Source organism: Ursus americanus, chromosome 7, assembly GCF_024610735.1.
Source record: "Ursus americanus isolate L20-20 chromosome 7, mUrsAme1.1.p, whole genome shotgun sequence".
NCBI classification, from domain to species: domain Eukaryota; kingdom Metazoa; phylum Chordata; class Mammalia; order Carnivora; family Ursidae; genus Ursus; species Ursus americanus.
This window is the reverse complement of record NC_142133.1, coordinates 47,389,044-47,416,031: the sequence shown is the minus strand read 5'-3', so window position 1 is coordinate 47,416,031 and position 26,988 is coordinate 47,389,044. Positions and strand designations below refer to the sequence as shown.

Here is a 26,988-nt window from a genome sequence, read left to right as displayed (position 1 = left end):
AGACATAAACTCTACTTAAGTTAGTGGGTTTATGTTGTTTACAGTGAGTTGAAGTTAAGAGTCTGACGAAGACAGAAGCTTTGTATGTTCCTCTCCTCAAGGGCATAACCAGTTTGTCAAGTGAGGCCGAGTTTGCTTAGAGCTTCCTAGAAAAAAATGACCTCAGCTATGAATACCAAGACTGGTGTCTTCAAATAATTTTCTTAATCAGTTTTTGTTGTTTTACTGTTTGTTTCGTTTGTTTTTTTAAATCTGAAGGGCAGGTCTGGAAAAGAAGGGATGGTGGGAGGAGAAAAGACAAAGCTGACACCCACTTAAAGAATTTCTGAGCCACCTTGTAATTTGCCAACAGTTGCTGGAGAGCTCCATCTTTATACCACCTTCCCTACAAATCTTCCTACAAACCCTCCAAAACATTTCTTTGACCTGAAGTTAGCTGTCTGGACACTGAACTAGACAAACCAGTATTTCATAGGACAAAGAAGAAACCAGACCAGTGGCTAAAGAAAAAAAGAATTCAAAATGAATGTGTCTGACAGCTGATGTCTTAGCCAGTGCCCCCTGCACGTTAGGCATTGTTTCCATTCAGAATACTGCCTGCCTCCCTTCCCCTACAGGATTTTAATTCAACTTCAACAAAGAAGAAAGTAGAAAGTAATGAAAAGCCCATCCGGGGATAACAATGTACTCTCAAATAGCACACACAGACCCTTCCAAGAAAAGCTATTATCTCATTTTCTCAATAATTTAAGTAATTCCCTTCTTGGTTTTCATATCATCTTGAGAAACTGATTTCTCACAGAAACAGCTTTTAAAAATATCTGAACACATGCATATAGGATTATCCCAGAACAAACCTGGAACCCCCAAAGTGTCTCCTAACATTTCCTTCCCTGCTCACAACTTAAAAATCTGCTGGGATACTAATGGCTCTATCACGCTTAAAATGGAAAGTATTACGATCTGATTTTAAACAAATAAATGTATTCAAAATAACTATTATTTAAAAATGTGCAAAGACAGGCAAACACTAAAGATAGAAAAAGGTGATTTATAAAATAGAAAGTGTTTGGGGTCAAAACTAATGAAAAGCACAAATGATAAAAGTACCAAGCCCTAATCTTCTACAATCTCTCTAGCTGAATGCAGCTGAGCAGTGACAATATGGTTGCCTGTAGCAACTGTACTTTTCAAATCCTATCTATTTCTCCACTATTATTAAATAAAATACCCTTGTTAGTTCACAGAAAAGCAGACAGCATCCAACTGCATTCTTTGATAAAGAAGAATGTAAGCAGAAGTCAAAGCCTATTTTTTTCTTTTAATATATATTTGGCTTTTAAATGCTTACCTTTATCTTGGTTATCTGATTAAAAGGGTAAACAGGGAATTATAATATTTAAGAAAGTATATAAAATTAAATTAGAAGATTTGCAAAAACTGTGGTTCACTCCACCATTATTGCTCCTTAATAAGGAAATAAATGTGTTGGGAAGTTAGGTCTATAGATCTACATATTAAAATGGTCTCTCAGGGTGCCTCGGTGGCTCAGTCAGGTAAGTGGCTGTCTTTGGCTCAGGTCTGGGATGGAGCCCGAGTAGGGCTCCTTGCTCAGCGGGCAGTGTGCCTCTCCCTCTCCCACTGCTTGTGTTCTCTCTCTCTTGCTCACTCTCTTTGTCTCAAATAAGTAAATAAAATCTTTAAAAAATAAAATAAAATGGTCTCTCAATGAAATAGATATATTGATGATCAAGTCTTAAAAGTCCTATAGACAATTTAAAACATGTCATTTCTCATAGCCTTCATGCATAAATCATATCTACCAATGTTCATCTGGTCTGCAGATTTGATCTAATACTTTCCTGCTTGTTTAGAGATCAAATGCATCTACTGTTTATACACAAATTGCCACAACGATGATAATTTATTTTATTTTATTTTAATTAATTAATTTATTTGTTTGTTTGTTTGTTTGACAGGGAGAGAGACAGCCAGCGAGAGAGGGAACACAAGCAGGGGGAGTGGGAGAGGAAGAAGTAGGCTCCCAGCGGAGGAGCCTGACGTGGGGCTCGATCCCAGAACACCGGGATCATGCCCTGAGCCGAAGGCAGACGCTATTTAATAACTGAGCCACCCAGGTGCCCCAATGATGATAATTTCTATTTTGTGCTCCAGACAAACAACTGTTCAAATATTAAGTAAATTATCAGCTAAAGCCGATTATTCTGAATTACTAAAAAAAACTTAAAGGTCCTTTTATGCTATCATTTTTCTCTGTAAGAATTATTTTTTTTTAAGTTTATGTATGTATGTAATCTCTACAACCCCAATGTGGGGCTCAAACTCACCACCCTGAGATTGAGTCGCAAGATCTTCCGACTGAGCCAGCCAGGTGCTCCAAGAGTTATTACTCAAAAATGTCTAAAGTCAGACTGTTGGAAATTTCCAAAAAATCATTCTTTCTCCTTGATTTTTATTTCTTATAAATGGAACACAGTACCACCACGCTATTTCAAATGTAATTCATTCTGTTATAAACACATCTAGGTCTTCATTAAAAAGGGAGGGAAATGTATCATTAACATAAACGAAGAGCACTTAAATGCTAGCCACTACCCTAACCCCCATTCTGGAGAGTAATGAAAATGAGTAAATACATCAAATGAAAAGTCGAAAGCCAAAATTTCCCAGCAATGACCTATTAGAGCCCTGCTGTTAATTGCAAACAGAATAGTTCTGTTCATAATTTCTGGAAGTGGGAAGAAAATGCTGGTAAACCAAAAAGTGCTGTTATCTTTTAAGTATAATATTCTACAGATAAATTACAAGAGATTTTATTAAACAAAGAAGTGAAAAATTAACTACATATCATTAACGAAACATAGCAGCATGTTTCATCTAAAAACAACAACAAAATCCCTGAAGGCTTTCTAGTCAGCTGCAGTGCAAGCTGTAGTGGAAGATTTAAGAAAAATTTTACAGTCACTTCTCAATGCCCTTTTACATCCAAAGAAAAGCTTTTCTACCTACCATGTTTCTTCCACCATCCTACTACTTCCTCAGTAATCCATATTTGCAATCCCATTTGACAACGACTGCTCACTTCTACTACCAGATTGATAGATTTTAAAATTACATGCTGGGCTCCTTCCCCTCTGAATTCTTCCCACAACCAAAATCCAGTTAGTTGTTCCAATCTACCAAATCTCACTATAAGTATGAGGGATTTTAAGAACCTGTGCTTAATTTCAAAACCACATTATTTAGCATTATTTGGTGTTTACATGAAGACGACTGAGATTATAACCCAATCTGCTTCCTACATTTTGAACTAGTCATCACCTTCACTATGCATTCTGTAGCAGATGTTTTTCACAGTATCTGGCTTTGAAGGGTTCCGTCCATACCCTCAAAATCAAAAGTCTCTTGAGTAATTGCAAATTAATCTTAAGAAGGGGAGGCAAATCTTAGGTTGGGGCCTTAGAGTCCCTAGCTGAAAAAGGAAACAGAAAAATACAAACAAGGTTACAAAGTTGTCTACAAAGTTGTTTTTTGAAAATTAACCTTCAGGAGACTTTCTTGCTCGCTGTGTCAGGTATCAGTAAATGCTTTCTAGTGGTGACAATGACATTTGCAGTGACATAGCCTCTTGCCCCTAAATGTTCCAAATGGATGCTGGTTAGAGGAGTGAGATCCTTAAGTCCTCTAGGAAGATACAAACTGCTGGCCTAGAGGACACATGCAGGAAAACACAGGGGCAAAAGCGAAGACAGCACACTGAGCATTCAGAAAGAAAAATGTAAACAGGAAGAGAAAAGGAGAGACAGTCAGTTGTTATGTGAATACAGTCCCCCACTAAAATGACATGAGTCACCCTTGAACTCCAGAACTTTTCCATGTTTGACTAACCATGACTTTGGCAAAACACTGGGGTGAGGGGTGGGGTGGGAGGGGACACCTAGTAACATCACCTGGACATTCACATACAACTGTAACGTTATTAGAGCTGATAACAGGCTCCACACGTATACAGAGAGGCACTCAAAGTATTTAGTAACTGCGGTGACATAGGCGCCAGTCCTCCGGTGTGGACACTAGTCAGGAAGCCATACGTAGTGCCAGCCAGGGACTGAGAAGGACATGACTCACATGATTTGAAGAAGAACTAACCCTGTGCCCTCATAGCAAAGATTCTTGTTTGCTTGCCATTTTTCACTTGAAATGCCCGGGTGGAAACACAGGGCAGATGCGGTGTTCATGCAGACTAAGGGCCAGTGAGGAGGCAGCAATCCCTAAAATACTCCACTAATACCAATCGAAAAATGGCAAGGCCACTGTCTTGAGCCATGTGCTGAAAGCCTGGGAACTTCATAAAGGCGCGTGCTGAGCAGGACCTCTGAGAGACACACCATGAAACCATCTGTGGACGGCAAGTATTTCATTTCCAAACTGTGGGTCAGGTACAGAGGAGCGTAAACAAATTCTGAGTATTTACTCTTAGGAAAAAAAATAAAGGCAAAGCTGCTGAGGCAGAGCTACTGATTCCTATTTTAAAGAATTAGTTTTTCATTCATGGAAAGGACTTAACTTTCTGCTAGATTCTCCCATTTCGGATGTGGAAAGTAGAGTAGCCGCCCTGTCCAGGTGGGGTGAGGAAAGTACCGCACTAGGACCTACTGCCTAGTTATGATTTTAAGTGTATCTCTAGTATATCTCTAGTGTATCTAGGTAAATAAAGTACCCAAACTTAACAGAAATTAAGTCAAAAACAAATTATTCCCACAACAACCAGGGCAGAGATGCAATCAAGTCCCTGTTCCTCAGACCAGTACCTGGGGCTGTGCCAAAAGGAAGCAAAGTCACCTCTACAGAGTAAGAAGAACAAATTACGAACAGTAGTAACATGTGACAACAGTACTCTGAGGCTGCAAGACGGTGCAGGACGAAAGCAGTTCTGAGCTGCTGGAGAGTAAAATTTGGCTGGAGGACAAACGTCATGTAAATTTACCAAATGTTTGAACTATAAATCTTCGAAGCGACTTTAAGCATCCCACTAAGCAGTGTAAACGGGAACAGAAGTGAACCTGTCCTACGCACAGCTGCAAGAGCAGAGCCGTGGCAGAGCTAAAACAGCACCATGGTGAAGCAGGGACAACCCAGAGGGACGCTGGCTGAGTTCAAACCCTGGCTCTGCCCCTTAGTAGCCGTGGGTCCCTGGACACACTATTTCTCTTGAGTTTTAGCTAATTTGTCTTGAGTACACCTAGGGGCTTATTAGTTGATGGAACGTGCAATTGCTCGTGCCAAATTCTCCAAATTCCAGACCTGGAGTCCATCCCTCACTTTATCTATTATTCCCAATGGTAAAGGGGGGAAGGGGGAGTCTTTGGGTACACTTCATCATTTCTTAAAAGTTGAATATACGCTGACTTAAATATCCAAAGAGCTTTCAAGGCAAGATTTTCTTTGTGCATTATTCTAGGTCCTTGCCTTTTAGCCACTGGGAAAGATTAGACTAGAAGGACCATCTGAGGACCTTAGCGCTTTGACCTGATGAAAACCAAGTAAGTGGTCTGTTACGAGATGTGACAATGGATTACTACACTTAATGACTTAAGATTTAAAGATTTCCTTACAAAGGTTTCCTTGACAAAGAGAGATGAAGCAGGTAGCAAGAATACTCTAGAAAGAGCTGTGCTGCAGTCTGGGGTGCTTTTACCCTGTTCACAGGGCATTTGCTAAGGGCTCCTGAATTTGGTCAAGATTCCATACTGTGCTAGTGTGAACAAATGAAGCGTGTTATCTTGCACACGTGCAGCCTCCTAGGAAGTGTAAAACTTGCTGTAAAAAGACAATTTTAATAATTATTATGCCAACAGTATCAGTCCACTTAGCAGGAGACAGAGGATAGTCGCCTAGCTTTATTTCTGTAGAAATAATGTACTTTAACACATCCTTTTAGACACAAGGATGCTTCACTTACCACTTCTGTTGATGTTTCTGCATGTTCAGAAGTAACGTGTTCTTGAAGAGATGTCTCCGTATAGCCCATTTTTCCACAATAGGGACAAGTAAAAGACTGTGGCTGCTCTACAGAGAAAGCTTCCCCACCATAGTACAAATCTGAAAAACAAAGCGGAAGTGTAGTGAGAAATAATTATTGTGTTTTTTTAAATATATAAAAACGTAAACAGATGGTACAATAATGTAAAACAAAAGAATGCCTGAAATCTCCAAAAACCTCACTCTGTCAAGGAGTGCTCAGGTGCCTCTCTGCTCACATATGCAACAACTCCGTGACACCCCTCCAAAGTTTCTTTTCTACCCATATAGCTATTATTGCCTTAAGAGAAAAACAAAGCAAGTAACTTTTTATCTCTTCATTTAATTTTGAGGGTTTTTTTTTTCTTTTTTGGGGAAGATTTTAAGTAATCTTTACACCCAAGGTGGGGCTCGAACTCACGACCCTGAGATCAACAGTTACATGCCCCTCTGACTGAGCCAGCCAGGCACCAACCCCTTCATTTAATTTTGAAACACCTCTCATTTCACATCTAGTTCTAATTTTACTGTAATTTATTTTTTCTTTGTCTCTGTATGTGTAGCAATGCCAGTGTCAACACAAAGAATTAGCAGGGTGAGAGGTACCTCGTGGCTCAATCGGTAGAGTATAGAGATTACTTACAAATAAAACTTTTTTTAAAAAAAATATTTTTATTTATTTATTTATTTGACAGAGACAGTGAGAGAGCACAAGCAGGGGGAACAGCAGAGGGAGAGGGAGAGGGAGAAGCAGGCTCCTTGCTGAGCAGGGAGTCTGATGCAGGGCTCGATCCCAGGACCTTGGGATCATGACCTGAGCTCAAGGCAGATGCTTAACCATCTGAGCCACCCAGGCGCCCCCTAAAAATAAAATCTTGAAAAAAAATAATCAGCAGGGTGTATCATAATACAAGAGCACAAGGGCTCAGAGTAGGCGACTGTGATCAGTATGCCAACTCCCCGATGCAGTTATTTGTCTAAAGCACACACCATTCAGCAAGAAGGATCCTAAGCACTGAGTTCTTGCAAAATGCTAACCTGAATGGAGCACTACCACGACAAACTCTGTCCAAACTCGTTACTGAAGAACTGACCAATTAGTGATAGTCTATGCAAATAATTTGTTTGCCTCATTAGTACATCTCAAGTTCTATTTTTCTCCATTAGTAGCACAAAAGGAATTACAATTGCAAGTATATTTAGTATGCTACATCTCTTCATTATAAAGAACTAAATTTAACATGACACAAACACTTAAGATATGATCACTTTTGTGGGAAGAGGAAATGAAAGTATTCACTACATAAGAGATTTGTTCACATTCATTTTTAGGAAGATTTAGACTACCTTAAAAATATTTACCCATTTATTATATGCGTAAGACTTGCCAGGTGGTTTTAGGGTAGGTGGGGATAAATATATAAAAATGAATAAAACTTGTTCCCCTGATAAAGGGCACGTACAAAACACCCATAGCTAACATCATACTTATGGGTGAAGGACTGGATGTCTTCCCCCCCTAAAACCTGGAACGAAGACAAAAATTTCCACTCCGGCTATTTCTTTTTTTAAAGATTATTTATTTGAGAGAGAGCAAGCCCACACAGGAAGAGGGGCAGAGAAAGGGTGAGGGAGAGAATCTCGAGCAGATTCCCTGTAAGCCTGGCATGGGGCTGGATTCAAGGATCCCGAGACCATGACTTGAGCCAAAACCAAGAGTCAGAAGCTCAACAGACTGAGCCACCCACGCACCCCAACTCTTGCCATTTCTATTCACTATTTTACTGGAGGGTCTAGTGATTAGGTGAGGAACGAAATGAAAAGCAGCTAGATGGAAAGGAGGAAGTAAAACCATCTCTATTAGCAGATGACATGACCTTCCACATAGAAAATCCTAGGGGTGCCTGGGTGGCACAGTCAAAGCATCTGACTCTTGATTTTGGCTCAGGTTATGATCTCATGGGACAGGGGATCGAGCCCCACCTTGGGCTCTGCACTCAGTGGGGAGTCTGCTTAAAGGTTCTCTCCCTCTGCCCCTCTCCCCAACTCTCTCTCTCTCTTAATAAATCTTTAAAAAAAAAAAAAGGAGAAAAACCTAAAAAATCCATTAAAAAACCATCAGAACTAATAAACAACAAAAACATTACAGGATATAAGACTGATACACAAAAACCAATTGTTCTATACACTTGCAGTGAACAATCCAAATGTAAAATTTTAAAAATCCATTTACAACAGCAAAAAAGAATAAAATACTTAGAACAGATTTAATGAACAAAGTGTAAAACTTTTCCTCTGATAAATACAAAACTTTGTTGAAAAATATCAAAGATGACCTAAATAAATGGAAGAACATCTCATGTTTATGGACTGGCAGACTTAATACCGTTGCTCTCCGAAGTCACCTACAGATTCAAAACAATCCCCATCAAAATTCCAGTTGGCTTCCTTGCAGAAATTTGATGAGCTGATCCTAAAAATGTTTCACAGAAACTCAAGGGATCTAGACTACCCAGAACAATCTTGAAAAACAAAACAGAACAAAAGCTGGAAGACTCACGCTTGTCAATTTCAAAGCTTACTGTAAGTTTATAGTAATTAAGACAGTGTGGTACTAGCTATAAGTATAGCTGTAAAGAGAGAGCTATAAATCAATGAAATAGACTAAGAATCTAGGAAAAGACATACTTATGGTCAACCAACTTTTCTTTTTTATTAGATTATTGAGATATCTTAGACATATAAAAATTGTGTATATTTATGGTACACAAATTGATATTTGAGATATATATATATATATATATACACTGTGAAAAGATCACCACAATCAAACTAACGTATCAACCACCCCTACATAGTTACCTCTGTGTGTGCGTGTTAAAAGACTTAAGATCTATCCTCTCCAAAAATTTCAATTATGTGATATTGTTAACTATGGTCCCATATTATACATCAGCTCTCTAGAGCTTATTCATTTTGCATAATGAAACTTTGTAGCCTTTGACCAACATTGTCCCATCTCGCCAACCTTCTCACCTCACGTCAACTGATTTTTAATGAGAATGCCAAGGCAATTCACTGGGTAAAGAACAGTCTTTTTCAATAAATGATGCTGGGATGACTGGATATGCATATGCAAAAGAATGGTCTACCTCATCATTCCACAGACAAAAATTAATGCAACATGGATCAAAGATCTTAAGGTAAAAACGAAAACAATAAAACTTTTAGAAGAAAACATAGTTTTAAATCTTCATGATCTTGACTGGCCAGTGGTTTCTTAGATATGACACCAAAAGCACAACAAAAGAAAAAGTAGATAAACTGGACATCATCAATATTAAAACTTTTGTGCTTCAAAACACCCATCAAAAAAGTGAAGACACGGGGTGCCTGGGTGGCTCACTCAGTTAAGTGTCCAACTCTTGATCTCAGGGCCCTGAGTTCAAGCCCCACACTGGGCTCCACGTGGAGCCTAAGTTAAAAAAAAAAAAAAAAGCGAAAAGACAACCCACGGAATGGGAGAAAATTTCCGCAAATCATCCAACTAATAAGGAAACTTGTATAAAGAGTATACAAGGAACTATTAAAACTCAAATAAAAAGACATATTACCCAATTAAAAGATGGGCAAAGGATCTGAATAGACATTTCTCCAATGCAGATCTACAAATGGCCAGTAAGCATAAGAAAAGATGGTCACTAGCATTAGCCATCAGAGAAATGCGAATCAAAACCCCATGAGATACTACTTCACAGCAACTATGATGGCCCTAAAGAGAAAGATTACAAGTGCTGACTAGGTAAGAAATTACAGCATGAAACATTTATAGCTTTTCCTATGGCTTAACAAGGTCTTCTAATCAACTGTAGAAACAATCTGCTTTCTGATAACCAGAGCAAGAATACTTGTGTGCTGTTGGCAAGAACAGTCCATTGACTTTACTCCTTCTTTACTGAGGCACTCTTCCATCTCCTACTTTGTCAGTTTTATAGATCTCTGAATGGCTTTCATGAACAATTAAGGTATGATTAAGGGAATTATTTAGAATATAAAAGATTCATGTTATTTTTAATGTATCCTATTGGCAAGAATCTTGGAACATTCTGCCTTTACTTTTTCACGCACATACATACAAACTTCTACATGACAACCCATTAAAATGTGAGTTAAATACATACCAAAATCTACTCTCGTTAATATGCACTGCATTGGGTGGTCAGTTGTATGCCTTGTTGTTGTTGCACCACTTTCATAACAAGATGCACAAAGATCGTAATCGTAGCAAATTAAACACTTATATCTGCGACCTCGAAAATTTCCTTTTAAACATGCATCACAGCTGACACCTATTAAAAAAAAGAAATATCATTAATTAGCAGCTATAATAGGCCATACTCCATCTCATTTTTATAAATTTTTTAAAAACATTTTAAAAAAATATTTTATTTATTTATTTGACAGAGAGATAGAGAGAGCACAAGTAGGCAGAGCGGCAGGCAGAGGGAGAGGGAGGAGGAGGCTCTCTACTGAGCAGGGAGCCTGACTCGGGGCTCAATCCCAGGACCCGGGATCATGACCTGAGCCGAAGGCAGACACTTAACTGACTGAGCCACCCAGGTGCTCCTATAAATTTTTTAAGGTACACATTTAACCCCACATTTCCTTCCTAAAATGACTAGAAACAACACAGTAAATGCTACAGGAATTTCCAATGATATGGTGGATCTGTTACTCTGATTTATATTCCTAATGAGAATAACTAAAAAAAATTATGCCATTTGCAACAGCATTAAAAAAAAATGCCTATGAATAAATCTAACCAAAGATGGGCAGCCCTTTATGAAGCAAATTAGTAAATACATACTCAAGGGTGCCTGGCTGGCTCAGTGGGTGGAACATGAAACTTGATCTTGGGTTGTGAGCTCGAGCCTCACGATGGGTCGTGGAGATTACTTATATATATATATATACACACATACACACATTCTCTCTCTCGAAACATTTAAAGGACTTTATTTATTTTTAGATTTTATTTATTTGAGAGAGAGACAGAGAGAGTCAGAGGGTGACAGCGAGAGAGAGAGAGAGAGAGAGAGAGAGAGAGCATAAGCAGGGAGGAGAGGATGAAGCAGGTTCCCCACTGAGCAGGGAGCCCAACGCGGGGCTCGATCCCAGGATGGTGGGATCATGACCTGAGATAAGGCAGATGCTTAACTGCATGAGCCATCCAGATATCCCTAAAGGACTTTAAAAAAATAAAAATATCAGGTTCACAGATGAGACGTTTCAATGAAATGAATGTCAATTCTCCCCAAATTGACTGGTGGAATCAATGCAATTTTAATCAAAATCACAAAAGAAGTTTTTGTGGAACATGACACGCCGACTCAAATTTTTTATGCAAGTTGCAAAGGGCCAAGAATAACTAAGATATTCCTGAAGAAAAATAAGATGGAAGGATTTACTTAATATATCATAAACTATTATAAAGCTACAGTCAGGGGCGCCTGGGTGGCTCAGCTGGTTAAGCGATAAGCATAGGACTCTTGGTTTCAGCTCAGGTCATGATCTCAGGGTCCCTGGATCGAGCCCCACATGGGGCTCCCCGCTCAGTGGGAAGTCTGCTGGTCCCTCCCCCTCCCCCCTGCCCCTCCTCCATGCATGCTTGCTCACTGGCACTCTCTCTCACAAATAAATACAATCTTAAAAAATTAAAAAAAAATAAAGCTACAGTAATTAAGATAGGATACTATTAGCACGGAGACAGATCAACTGACCAATGAAATAGAACAGAAAGCCCAAAACAGATACACACATGCTGAAATGTATTTTATGACAACAAAGTCCCTAGAGATCAGTGGGAAAAGGAGGAAGGAGACAGTGAATGGCGCCAGGACAGGTGATTATCCATATGTGGGGAAAATAAATTCGGATCTCTGCCACAGATCCAACACACAAAAATCAATTCCAGACTGTTTATAAAGACAAGTGCCGAAGGAAAAGGGGGGGGGGGAATCCCTGGAAGACAATATAGGGGAATATTTTTATGAGTTCTGAGTAGGAAACAATTTCTTAAAACACACACACACTGTCCAATCCATGGGTTTAACCACATTAAAATTAAGATTTTTTTCTTTACCTTTAATGTCCTATAGTGCTGGAAAGACAAGAAGGCCCCAAAACTGGTGACATGTACAACATACACGACAGACAACAGTTTGGGGTTCAGAATACATTAAGAACTCTGACAGAGCAGTAAGAAAATGACCAACATCTAAGAGAAAAATGGGCAAATGGGCAAAGACTTGAGTCCGCGCTACAAAGAACAACAAACACAAATGACCAGAAATACATGAACTACGCTCAGTCTCATCAGTCATCAAAGACATGCAGGTAAAACCATCACGCGCTACTGTTTTACATCGACCACTCTGGCAAAAACCTAGAAATCTGATGATTTCGAGTGCCAGTGAGGACACGCTAGTGAAGATAAAACAGAACACTTCTACCCTGCTAGTGGGAGGATACATCAGTACGACAACTTGGAAAATTTTTGTTCACATTCTAGTCAAGTTCAATCTGTGCAATTCCTGGGACTCTGTGATTTCACTCTTAAGTAGATTCCCTGCAGAATCTTCTGTCTATGTGTATCAGAAGAATGTAGAAGAATGTTCACAGCAGGTTTTGCAATGGGGGCGGGGAGGTGGGGTGTTAACAACCCAAAGGTCCAATAGAAGTCTATTACAGAATGAATTAGAACATGCATCATAGCCACAGGTGAGAACTTCAAGAATCTCACATGACTGAAAGAAAGTCTCAAAGATACAGATATAGATAGTTTAAAGTTCAAAAACACTATCTACTTTAGGAACTCAAATATGCAGTGAAACTATACAAAGAAAACAGGGAATGATAAAATTTTGGTCAGTGGGGGGGGGTATGGAGCCCTCAGGGATCTTGAAAGGTTGGGGCTGACACTCTTTTAGATCTGGCAGAGGGGGTCTGTAGTACCACTCTTGTTTTCCTTTAAGTAATCTCTACACCCAACGTGGGGCTCAAACTTATGACCCTGAGATCAAGAGTCGTACACTCCTCTGACTGAGCCAGCTAGGTGCCCCTGAAGGTCTTACATTATTTCATTCAGATGTAGTAAGATTATGTTCTCACATTTTCTGGTATATAACTCAATATCAGTACTAGTATATACAACCTTTTAAATCAGTCCTCAAAATACCCTTCCAGATAGTTAAGATGTCCAAAGTTGTACTGAGATCTCACCAAGTTACACTGAAAGCCGAATGATGGCATCAAGCCAACAGTTTTCCAGCAAATTCAACAAGTATTGAGCGCCTACTATGTTCTAGGGGGTGGGGACAGAGCAATAACAACACAGACAAGGCTCTGTCCCTGTGAAGCTGACATTTTAGTGGGTGAAGCCAGGTACAAAAACAAACGAAGCCGCAAAACTAGAAGAAAGTGCTACAGAGAAAATGAAGCAGAAAAGGAAAAACTGTGTGGGCAACAAAGCTTCACAGAAAAGATGGTATTTGAGCAAAAAGATGGAATACTTCAAAATTTGCTCATTCCAAACAGCTGCCAGGCAGGACAATGCTTCCAACATAACATTACAAATACTGAAAAGGGGTAAATAACTACTCAGATTCACAAATGGAAGTTTAATGTAACTGGATACAAAAAACTCTGCCAAACAAATGGAGCATGAACTGTGCTAAAAAGGTGCCAGAAAGGTAAACCCAGGTTTGAACACTAACTTCTGGTGTGTGCCGTCTTGTGGTTACTCTGCAGGCCTGGTTTTTCTTTTTTCTTTTTTTTTTTTTAAGATTTTATTTATTTATTTGACAGAGATAGAGACAGCCAGCGAGAGAGGGAACACAAGGGGGAGTGGGAGAGGAAGAAGCAGGCTCACAGCAGAAGAGCCTGATGTGGGGCTCGATCCCGTAACGCCGGGACCACGCCCTGAGCCGAAGGCAGACGCTTAACCGCTGTGCCACCCAGGCGCCCCCAGGCCTGGTTTTTCTTTCCATAATGCGGGCACCTGCTGACTAGTATAATGAACAGAACTTCCAGCAACGTGGATGCTGACAAAGCCACGCTCGGCAACCACCACTTTGAGTAGGAAGGTCTGATGATGCTTGTCCCTTGCCTGTTTTACTCTTCCGGCATAATTCTAAGTTACCCAAATCTAAATGCCCGTAACTCTCCTGCAGGGTGAGGGTGTAGGTGGTGGGAGGCTTCCCTACAACCCAGCTGGAGTTCAGTAACTGTCAGACCTTTAAGAAATAGGGTTGCAGGGGTGGCCTGGCCGGCTCAGTCAGTAGGGCGTGTATGTGACCCTTGATCTCAGGGTTGTGAGTCTGAGCCCCATGCTGGGTACAGAGATTACTTAAAAAAATAAAATCTTAAGAAATAGGGTTGTTGTTATTGTTGTTTTTAAAATTACTATTTTTTGATGGAGTCATTTCTAATTTTAGTATATCTGCTGCCAAAGCAAGCATGATGGAGTCATTTCTAAAATGTATGTTTTCTAACTTAAAAAAAAAAAGATTTATTTATTTATTCATTTGACAGAGAGAGAGGAGAAAAAGACAGCGAGAGAGGGAACACCAGCAGGGGGAGTGGGAGAGGGAGAAGTAGGCTCCCCATTGAGCAGGGAGCCCAACACGGGGCTCGATCCCACGACCCCGGGATCACGACCTGAGCTGAAGGCAGACGCTCAACAACTGAGACACCCAGGTGCCCCTCTAACTTTTTTTAAAAAAGATTTTATTTATTTATTTGAGAGAGAGAGAGAGAGCACGAGCAGGGAGCAGGGGGCAGAGACAGAAGGACAAGCAGACTCCCCGTTGAGCGGGAAAGCCTGACTCAGGGCTCCATCCCAGGACCCTGAGATCATGACCTGAGCCGAAGGCAGATGCTTAACCGACTGAGCCACCTAGGCACCCCATATGTTTTCTAACTTCTTAAACACTAAAGACTTTAACAACGTTTATGATTCAGGGTTATTATTTCAAACACAAATACTTATTTCAGCCACACCACCAAACATTATGTTAGGTAAATTCTCAGCAGGGTTTCTTAAAATATAAGAGTCACTTTATAATGATCTATGGTAGCAAGTATGCTAGGGAGGGTTTTTTGTGTCATTAGTGGACTATGAATAAAAAGTCAAAGATGTTAAAATGTTTTATACCACATAGTTTTCCATACAGCCTGCCCTTCTCATTGTAATAGCTCTGCCATTTAACACTTCTAGTTTAATACTTCTCATCTGTCAACATAAGCTTAAGTCAATACCTAATGAGTCAGTATCTAATTTTATAGGAGATTCCATACCACCTTCTGACTTGACAGTGAAGCATGGAGCAGGCATAGGCTTTGCGGCAGTTTCTCAACAGCAACCACGTGTCCCCCCACTCCCACTCAGAATTACCAAGCCTCACGTAGCCTTGAAAAGAAGCCCAGATTTCCCAGGTAAACTAGAGTCCCTTCTAAGTATATAGAAAGGACTGAATTCACTGTATAACACAGACTAACAAAATTTGCTCCCTCAGTGTCAACTACAGGCAATCTGCAGTTGCTACTAGAGAAAAGAAGTTAGCTCGTTGCTGCACAGTCCCCTGGGTTAACAGCTGCGGTCCTACCTGGTACCAGGAGGCTCGGGAAAATCTGAAACATAACACATCTGCGGCATATGTAGAACTACCAGTTCTATGATAGGAAGAATGGAGCTGCTTCTGATTAGATGTTAAGAATTAAAGTTCCTACAGAAAAGTGTGATGTCACAACAAAAACAAGAGTTCAAATATTGTCAAATATTGTCAAATAAAATAACTGTCCTGTGAGGCAAGGCTAGAGGATCACTGGGTGTTAGCACTGAGATCTACTGGATTAGAAACAATGTTTGGGTCCATTTATCCTATACTAAATACATCCTGCAAAAACCGAGGTAACCAAGTAATAAAATAGGCAACCCACCTTTGAATAATCTAGTGTTAGCCACAGTGTGTCATAAATAAATTTGGATAAGCACTGGTTTATCAAATGGTAACTACACAAACTACATCATAAAGTTATGGTGGGATATTTGTGATCCCCATCTGACCAAGCTACAAAATAAAAATGCTAGGACATACAGTTTAACCTCAATTTTGATACTGGCCCCGGTGAGACTTAAATGAAGGGAATGTGTATAGCCGACAACTCCTCTCTGTAAGAGGGATATCTGAGCACATACATAGCCTCAACTTTTACCTTTTTATTTAACAGTTCTGTAAAATAAATACACAAAAGCTATGAACTAAAAAATCAAAGGAAAGAATGCCCTCTAGTGGGAACAGAAAATAAGTTTTAAAAGCCATTGAAATAATATGTAAAAAGTCTTCCCCCCCAACTTTCTAAAATTAAACAATGAGGTTTTTATAGTTGTTTATTTACAGTGATTAATTTATTTTTAAAGATTATTTTTAAGTAATCTCTACACCCTACGTGGGGTCAAACTTACAACCTTGAGGACCAAGAGTTGCGTGCTCTACCAACTGAGTCAGCCAGGCACCCCTATTTACAGTTTCAAAAAGGAAAAACCCAAAGGGTGATATAGCCTTTTCATCTGAATAAATTTTTAGGTAGGGAAGAGTTGATGGGAAGGGAAGGTCAATAAGCGGCAGCGACGTGTCAAGGAACGCAGTGACAAAGGACACAGAAGGAAACTGACCCCACCTGGAATTTGAAGGCCTGGGATTATATAGTATTTGTCAATTTATTTCTTTATTTGACAGAGAGAGAAAGAGCACAAGCAGGGGGAGCAACAGAGGGAGAGGGAGAAGCAGGCTCCTTGCTGAACAGCAAGCCCAATATGGGGCTTGATCCCAGAACCCTGGGATCATGACCTGAGCCGAAGGCAGATGCTTAACCCAGGTGCCCTCGTCAATGATAATTTATTTTGACTTCTAGTGCAATGTAATTTGGGGAGTAGACCCTCTTTTTACTTTAGCAAAATATCTAAGTACCATGCATTTCTAGTAAGTGTAACTTAAAGAGGATATTATATTATATATGCTACACAATAATTTTAATACTGAGAACGGTACAGAGAACTACGCCATTAAAACAACTTTACAATGATAAGGACAATTCCCAAGAAGAGGCTCTTTGCATTTAGGTGGTTGAAAAATCATGCAACCCTTGGAGAGGATCTCAGATGAACTTGGAAACAATTAAAGAAATGAACTATTATAACTCAGTGAAAAGCAGGAGTAACCAGCATTAAAGAAGACGGTTGAAGGATATTTCGAAATATCTGGAGAAATATCTCCAGCAAAATTGCTGGAGGAAGGAATTTAAGATATATTTTAAAATGTTTCACAAGCTGGGAGCCTAGACCAGGAGTGAAAAGCTTTCCCCTTTTCTATTAAAGCATCACGGAGGAAATACAAACAATAATGCTTTGCAAAGGTAAAGTCAAGTCAGTTAAAAAAAAAAAAAAAGCCCTACTTAATTATTTTTAGAATTAGGAACAAAACCAAAAAGAATTAAATACATATGTAACTCTATACATGTTTATTTTTAAAAATCTCTGCCATATGGTTAAGGGAGAAAGTCAAGAGGAGAGAAAATTGGGTAGAAAGATACCATTCAAGAAAAGACCTATGGTTAAAGAGAGTCCAAGGGCAGAGAAAGAGAAGAAATGAGAAAAGTATACAGCTGGGGGAGGGCAAGATTCAGAAGGAACAGCGCTGGGTGACCAAGAAGAAGACTGGAGTAGGGAAAACATGGAGAAGCTTGGTAAGTAGGTTGATAGTCCTGGTGCTTTTCACACTTAAGAGACCCGCTTGAAACTGATACATTTACCTGGCAATTTAGAACCCTTTCTGTTTGGAGACTTGGCTTTCTTACTTTTATTTTACTGTTTTTAGATAGAATTCTGTAAGTTCTGTCATATGTAACAATAAGGAGCATCTGCCCATCCTTTCATTATTTTTTGAGTATCTACTATGTGCCAGATACCGCAGTGAACACAAATGTTGGCCACACAGAGCTAATACTCTAGTGGTATGAAGTAAAAACTTCTATCATTATTTACTGTGACCCAGAAAGCTTACATATATGGCTTTCTTAATCTTTACAACAAAGTTATGAGGCAGTTGCGGAGTGTGGTAAAACTTCTTTTGTGGCTAAGTATGATTCAAAGCCAGTTCAAATCTGCCCCCAAAAAGTGGACAGAGAGGCAGGCGCTGGACATGATATTAAAGAGTTCCTTATGCATTTTGTCAAGAAGAGAAGTTAAATTCATCTCGAGAAGTTTCCAATGAAGTTGGAACATTCTGGAATAAATGATCAGTTTGCTTGGTTTTAAAGAACTGGTCTACCCTCTAATTTCATAGAAATGCATCCCTGGCCTGCAAAGGGAAACCTATCTTAGTAACAATGGACTTGCTCACTCATGAACTGACGAACGGCTTTTCAGAAACTCTTATCTGGAAATAGAGAGGCTTCTATCTTACTCAATCTATGATTATATTCAGCCATGATTAGAGCTGTTTTCTGACTCACACATAACATGAAGGAAGAGGAGGTATATAAGGGCTTCAATGAATATCTGTCGAATGAATGAGAAGAGGACATTTTCCTAGAGTAATTAGATAAGAGCTCAAAAAGAGAGAAGGGAAAAGGAATTATTGTGTGTCTATAATAGACTTCTTGATGCAGGAATGACTGAATGATGAAAACTAAGGGGGAAGAGAAAGGGGCTGAACAACAGGTACTCGTTTCCTATGGGAGAAAAGAAAATGAGTTAGGCACAAATGCTGCGCCGAGTATTTCTGGGCCCCAGCCATCAGCGAGCAGCATCAGCCCAGCAGAGCTTGGTTGCCAGCTGTAACAAATGACACGACTGGTGATGGGAAACATGTTGGTTACTGACTGTCACTCGCAGTTTCATGTGTAAAAATAAAAAAATAAAACCCCAGTATTCACGTATCTATGTGCAATTCGGCGTAGTCGCCTTAAACAACACACACTGCATAGAAACTACCGCCCTGTCCGCAGACCCTCCCCAGGCCGGTCTCTGGGGCAAGGCAGCGTGCTCCAGCCCTCCCAAAACAAGTATCCTGAGAAGGGGGTCATTGTAATGAAAATATCTGGTGCTTATATTTTGCAGACATTTGGAAAAGAGAATACTAGTAAAAAAAACACTAAATTTCAAGCCTGTAGGGGTTAGTCAAAAGAAATTAAAACACTTAAATAGGCGTAACACGACACAGGAGAATCTCCCTCAACTCACCTCTACCCAGCAATGTTCCTTCAATAACCAGTCGGTGTTTAACTGACCTTGATGCCCCAGGCACCTGCCAAGAGGCTTGGTCACTGAACTGTTGTTCTTTTACAGATAAATAAATGGAGGGCACAAGCACTAAGCACCTTGCTCCAAAAGCACCCAGCCATTAAGTGGCAAACCAGTGACTGCTACACAGGGTAATCTACCGAGGCATGCCTGTGACAACAATAAATCTGTTGTTGTTTGTTTCAGAAGTGGGTATCTTCGGCAATTTTTATTTGCTACGGTGTAGAGATAAGTAAAATTTCAGAAAGCTGGAAACATGTCCGGCCTCACTCTTTCACATCACAGCAGAACAATCAACATGACTCTTGAATATGTAGTTTATTTTTCACTTTTGGTCTTTTCAAACATAATCAGGAAATTCGGTATACATGCATCTTCAGACATGGGAACCGACAACCTATGACATGTGACACCACCACACCCAGCAGTACTACAACACTGCGCTCCAATGAGCTACTAGACTTCCCTGTATCAACGTGCACCACTCCCCACAAAAAAAACAAGTAGTAAAAGGATACTATACTATACGGAACCACTGCCGTAAGTATAAAAATACACAATACAACATTCTCTGGACACATGCATATGTGGAAAGCATACGGAAAGGTAGACAGAAAGGATACACGTCGATTGCAAGAAGTGCTACCTCTGGGAGGTAGAGAGATGGAAGGAAATAGAATGGAATCAAGAGGGGCGCCTGGGGGGATCAGTCGTTAAGTGTCTGCCTTTGGCTCAGGGCGTGATCCCAGAGTCCTGGGATCGAGCCCCACATCTGGCTCCTCTGCTGGGAGCCTGCTTCTTCCTCTCCCACTCCCCCTGCCTGTGTTCCCTCTCTCGCTGGCTGTCTCTATCTCTGTCAAATAAATACATAAAATCTTAAAAAAAAAAAAAAATGGAATCAAGAAAGGATCTAAAGTGGAATTCGCCTGTACCTGCAAAGACTTAATTCTACGTTTAAAATGTTTTCTTAAAAAAAAAAAAATCAACCAACATGGACAAATTCCTCATCTCCTCTTGTAAGATGGAAGAGAACTTTTAGACACAGGATGGCTGGTTGTGTGCAGAGGTATAAACGGGTAAAATAGCTGACCTGAAATTATGAAATAAAACCTTTCTTTTTTTTTTGGCCCCAAAGATGGGTTCTACATCCCATCCCTGTGAATTCCTGCTAAAGTATAAATAAGTCACTGAGTTTCGAGCCAAGCATTTAAGAACGACTTCTCTCAAGCACAGTATGTGACCTGGGCGGGCTAAACAACTCAAAGGCAGTGTGACAATCATGCCGCTGGACACTGCCAACAGGGTGGAGGAACGGCTTAGAATGCTGTCCCATCATATGCTCAGCCAATATATACCAATAGCAGTAGGGGACTTCCTGCCTGGAAAGACAGACTAAACGTATTTGTATAAGAAAAGAACATCATTTCAAACAACTAAAAGGTGAAACATACTTAATGGTATCACTCCCCCCCACACACACAGCGTCCCTTCACCCCCACCCCTTGAACTTCCTGGCCTATGGTTTAAACATTTCAAAACTAATTTTCTGCAACCGTTTGAAGGAAAAGGGAAGAAAACCGGAAATTCTTAAAGTACCACAAGATGAACAGGAAGGGAACAGAAAACATGTTTAATGATATCTATTTAATGATATTTGAGCTAGAAATATGTGCACATGCACTTGTGATAAATTCCCAGACAAGCAAGGCACACGACAGCTCTTTCTATTGTAGTGTAAAAGATCTGTCCTGGATCAATATGAGGAGCTAATTTTGCACTGACTTACCTAAACACATTATCTTTTTTTTTTTTTTTTTAAGATTTTATGTATTTATTTGACAGAGAGACAGACAGCGAGTGAGAGAGGGAACACAAGCAGGGGGAGTGGGAGAGGAAGAAGCAGGCTCCCAGTGGAGGAGCCTGATGCGGGGCTCGATCCCAGAATGGCGGGATCACACTGTGAGCCGAAGGCAGATGCTTAACCACTGAGCCATCCAGGCGCCCCTAAACACATTATCTTAATCAACAAAAAAATTTTGACCACCTGCAGTACCCATTTAGTGCTTAAAATTTAATTGGAAATAAAGATAATGTAAACAAGCACACTACAATATGAAGAGTGACTCATGGACACAGAACTATGGAAATGAATCCAACATAAAAACAACAACAATAAAAGATGACCTATTCTGGGGCACCTGGGTGGCTCAGTCGGTTGAGCATCTGACTCTTGATTTCAGCTTGGGTCATGATCTCAGGGTCGTGGGATCGAGCCCTTCATCAGGTTCTGTGCTCAGCTTGGAGTCTACTTGTCTCTCTCCTTCTGCTCTTCCCCCTACTCTCTTCTCCTGTGTGCTCTCTCAAATAAATAAATAAAATCTTAAAAAAAAAAAAAAGATGGCCTTTTCTAGTTGAAAGGGCACAAGAGAACCCACAGTTAGCCTCCCTCTGACACAACTCTTTGTCTCATGCAGTTCCTGAGGTACCTTTACTTCAAAACACTGAAATAACCACCTCAGGTCCCTTTCTTCCACATTACCTACACATAGAACAGTTACTCTAAACTCATTCTCAGAAACCCACCACATAGCTTTAAGACAAGAATTCAGTCACTACCTCCTCTTGTCTAGGCTAACCAATTTAAAACCTAACAGGTCCTCAAAAATGTTCCCTCAACTGTTACACTATTTTTCTTTATGTCTGCTCCAGTTCCTTTACTGATTTTAAACTAACGGGACCCAGAGCAGACATAAAACTCTGGAGAGGACTAGGAATAATTAACACAAAGTACAGAGAATGCTCTAGCAATGGGAGAACAGAGGCAGTTTACATCGGCTTTCAGAAGCATACTAGTCTAATTCTAGATGTTATCTTTGCGGTGATAATGAAACATGTAAGCAGAAATATATTTTCAACAGTTACCCTGATCTTTGGGAGAATCCCCTTAAGAAAGCACACATCTCTGTATCAGGGAGAGTGACATACAATAGTACGGAACAGAAAGGAGGAAAGGACAAAATGAGGAAAATGAACACGCTTACAGAGTTTGAAATAAGTCTGTAGGAAATCAACTGGTATTCAAATATAAGTATCCAAAGCTAAAAATAAAATAAAAACATTGGCTTTAATATAAATATGATTCATCTAATGTAAATATTATTCATGTTTCTTCTTCCCTCCATTTATGAACATTTCTAAGCCATGATTCTGAGCAGTATGACCCTGAGTAGGCACCATACAGAATATGCATCCAGGCTGACAATACAGCAACAACGACTCTGAAATGCAACACTCAAAAGAGCAGTTCACCCACTGAAAAAAGGAATGGCAAAAACTCCATACTGCCAGAGCAAACGTTATGAGCAGGTAAACAACTGTTGGCACAGATTTGAATCCTGCCTGACTGCAAAGAGTCTGTTTTCATCAACTAAAGGGGGGGGGGAGCATATAATAATCTTTCTATACTGCAGGGCTGTCACAGATATATAAACATAAATTTCTCTTCCCTTCCTTCACATTTCAAGGACATCAAGGACATCTGAATTATAAAATAGGGTGTGGCTTTCACTACTGTTTCTCAGCTTCAAGCCTACCCTTCTGTGCACAGCTCTGCAACGCTGGGTCTCGGAGGTGGTTCTTAATCATTTTGTCCCCCAGGGGATATCTGCCAACATATGGAAACATCTGGGTTGGAGGGAGGGAGATACTGGTATCAAGTGGGTAGATGCCAAGTTTGTTACTAAATATCCTACAAAGCAGAGGACAGCCACCTGGCCCAAAATGTCAATGGTACTGAGGTTAAGGAACCGTGTCTAGGGTCTGTAAACTGTAAACTTATTCAGACTCCCTTGGCAGGTGGCTTCCGGTTTACATTCTGCCAATGGGAGGCCCTAAAGGAAGGGAGAAAGCATCCCTCCATCAGAAGAGGGGCTCCGGCCCCTGCATTCTCATCACTAGCCAGTTGCATTCTGCTCATAAAACTCTAGTAACAACGTTTTTCCTTTTTCGTAAAGATGGAAATGTCTGTATCTGTACTGTCCAATGCAACAGCTACTAGCCGTTAAAATACCTTGTCAGCTGAGAAAGTCTAGAAGCAGTGATGATCCAGCAGCAATGAGCACACACAGCACCACGATCTTGGTTTCTAAACAGCATCCTCCACTAAGAGGAACCAGAGCTCCCTGGAAAAATGGATGATTTCAGGGGTTGGGGTAGTGCAAATACATGAGCCTATAATATCTAGTTCTACAATGAACGATGCAGAGAGAATGATGGATACATGTCAAAAGGATACAGAAGAAACCTTGAAGAGGTTTCTTTCCTTTTTTTTTTTTTTTTTAAGATTTTATTTATTTACTTGTCAGAGAGATAGAGAGAGAGAGCTAAGCAGGGAGCCAGACGCGGGACTCAATCCCAGGACCCTGCGATCATGACCTGAGCCGAAGGCAGACGCTCAACCGACTGAGCCACCCAGGCGTCCCTTGAAGGGGTTTCCATTGGCCAAATCTGGGATAATCTGAGCATTAAAATAAATAATAAAAGTACTAGATTATAACCCATTGCACATAGGAATCCATGTGTCCATACTGATACAAATAAGAAAGTCAAAGAGAAGGAAATAGGGGGAAAAATTCCTATGGTGAAGGAAATAGGGGGAAAAAACCCTTCTTCCTTATGGTAGATTATAGATTAGATATAGAGATTAGTTACTCCCAATTCCTTCTTCACCAGCACTGGACCTGTGCTGTCCAGTCTGGTAGCCACTAGCCACATGTGACTTTTTAAATGTGACTTTAGATTACATATAATTTAAAATTCAGTTCCACGCCAGCCACATTTCAAGTGCTCACATGGCCAGAGGCTACTGCACTCTACAGCAAGGTACTGGACAATAGCATTTGAGACTGAGCCATAATTTTGTGAAGATAAAGTCTAGAACAGATATCAAGGTATGATCCAATTCTGTTCTTTTCTGAAACTCTTAAAATTTAGTATTGGAATTTAAAAAATGACAATTTCATAATGATAAAGAGTAAATAACAGCAACAAAATCTGGAAGCCAGAAAGCAGATGGATGAGTGGTAACAGAGTTAGGAAACTGAAGACAGCTGAATCCTAATCTGGGCAAAGGAGAAAGCTAAGAAACAACCCAGTTTACAGTGCAGATGCAACATTATGTCCAGGACTGGCAGCATCAGGCACCACCAGAACAAAAGGATGGAGAACTGTAGAAAGATGGAAGAAGTAAAAGCTCTTTAGAAAAACTTACATTTCTTTTAAGTTTTTATTTAAATTCCAGTTAGTTAACATACAGTGTAATATTAATTTCAGGTGTACAATACAGTGATTCAACACTTCCATTAACACTCGTCGCTCATCACAACACGTGCACTCCGTAATCCCCATCACCTATTTCACCCATGCCCCCACCCACCTCCATTCTGGTAACCTTCAGCTCTCTCTCTATAGTTAACAGTCAAGAAGCAGTTAAATTTCTTTTTTAAAAAAATATTTTATTTATTATTTATTTGAGAGAGAGAGCACGAGTGGGGGTAGGGGTCAGGGGGCAGAGGGAGAGAATCCCAAGAAGACTCCTCACTGAGCACAGAGTCTGACGCAGGGTTCAATCCTACATCCCTGAGAATCATGACCTGAGCTGAAATCAAGAGTCGGATGCTTAACCAACTGAGCCACCCAGATGCCCCAAGAGGCAGTTAAATTTCTAAGTTGCCTCTCCAACAGTACACTCCAAGTGGGAAGTAAAAGTTTATTCATTAAAGCGGGTAAACCAGGAGGTCTCGAACCGAGGGAACTCATGGCATCGTTGACAGCAGAGCAAAGTGCATTCTGTACTGAAAACGGGAGAGTTGGAGTTAAGTAACTGAATTGTTTTCAGGAGAAGTGGTGGGGGGGGGAGGGAATACAGCATTAAAGAGAAGAAAATCAGAACACTTGTCTAGAAGTTTCAATATCCTAAAAGTGAGAAAATGGAGGGGAGGAAGTAACCAACAGAATAACTGAAGAAAACTTCTCAGAAAAAAAAGAATATGAGTTGCCAGACTGAAAATGCCCATAGAATACCCAACACAGTGGATAAAAGGAGACCTACCAATCACATTTCAGAAGAGCAGACAAAAAGGAGACTAATTCTGCTGGCTTCCAGAAGAGGGGCAGGGAGAGGAGAGGAGTAGAGGTCACACAGAGATCAAAGATCTGATGTTTGCAATAGGAACACTGGACACTGAAAGGTGATGCATTACTGTCACCAAAGTTCTAAAGGAAAGACTTTTCAAATTAAAATTCCACAGCTAGGAAGGTTATCATTCAAGTATGAGGGTAGTATAACAACATTTTCAGGTGCATTAAGTCCTTAAAAAAATTACTTCCCATGCACCCTCTTTCCTAAAACTACAGAAGTATATGTTACCAAAAGAGTGAGAGAGGAAAACAATGGGGAGATAGAATCTAGGAATGAGAAGACTGAATCAGAAAATCCAATACAATGGGGCACCTGGGTGGCTCAGTCGTTAAGCATCTGCCTTTGGCTCAGGGTGTGATCCCAGCGTCCTGGGATCGAGCCCCGCATCAGGCTCCCTGCTCTGCTGGGAGCCTGCTCCTTCCTTTCCCACTCCCCCTGCTTGTGTTCCCTCTCTCGCTGTCTCTCTCTCTCTGTCAAATAAATAAATAAAATCTTAAAAAAAAAAAATCCAATACAAGAGAGAAAGAAGCAACAACGCAGGAAGCCAGACGGTGAAGTGGGAAGCCCCGAATCACTAGTCCCCGTCAGAGCACTGACACTCAAAAGCCATGTATGCCGAGTGGTCATCATCCAGACCCTGAGGCCACAGGCGTGTTTGTTTTACACTGTTTCCTGAAGTTTAACACTATTTAGACAAGTACACAAATCATCAACACACAGCTTGGTTTTCACAAAGTGAACACATCCTGTGTAACACCTAGACCAAGAACCCCAAAAGTGTCCCTCATGCCTCTTCTAATACCCAGCCAAGTTACCATCTTGACTTCTAACATTCTAGGTTAACTGTCCGTCTTGTTGACATACACGTGTAAGTACATGTACGTATGTATTAATACTTGCAGGACTCTCACAGTCATTTGTGTACATTACCAGCTGAGGGTAAAAAAACTCAACTCTCCCTTCTTGTTTCTGCCCTCATACTGTAAACAAGTGTCTTTTTCATGGTCTATTTGGTGCCATGTTTTTCACCTTTTTGGACTGTTTATAGGTAGTTTCACCATTTCAAACAGCCCCTAACAGTACAGCTGCCATGCTGTCCGGTGTTCCTACACACCATAAGGTTGTGACGTGTCTTACAGAGAAAATCTATGTTAGATAAGCTTTGTTCAGGCATGAGTTATGTTGCTGCTGGCTGTGAGGTCTATGCTCATAAATCAACAATGTATATCAAATAAGTTGTCTTTCAACAGAGTCACTTATGATAAAATAAGACTGATCTATTGATGAAAATGTGATCAGAGGCCTACAGGAACCTAACCCTGAATTTCCCCTAGGAGCAATTATTCAGGATTTGCTAATTCACTGTTCATGGAAACTTTACAGA

General features: G+C 40.3%; 1 protein-coding gene across 3 annotated transcripts in view; it reads right to left on the bottom strand.

Moving 5' to 3' along the window:
- Window positions 1-26,988, bottom strand: part of KCMF1 (potassium channel modulatory factor 1) — a 70,499-nt gene that overhangs the window by 19,310 nt on the left and 24,201 nt on the right. For 2 of the 3 annotated variants that reach the window (XM_045808810.2, XM_087863627.1), the window contains exons 2-3: window positions 10,224-10,391; window positions 5,984-6,123 (exon numbers count right to left, since the gene is read on the bottom strand). In XM_045808810.2, coding sequence (XP_045664766.1) covers window positions 5,984-6,123; window positions 10,224-10,391 — 308 coding nt within the window. Of the gene's footprint in view, window positions 1-5,983; window positions 6,124-10,223; window positions 10,392-23,474; window positions 23,493-26,988 lie in introns of those variants that run through there. The other variant, XM_087863628.1, reaches the window with a different exon arrangement.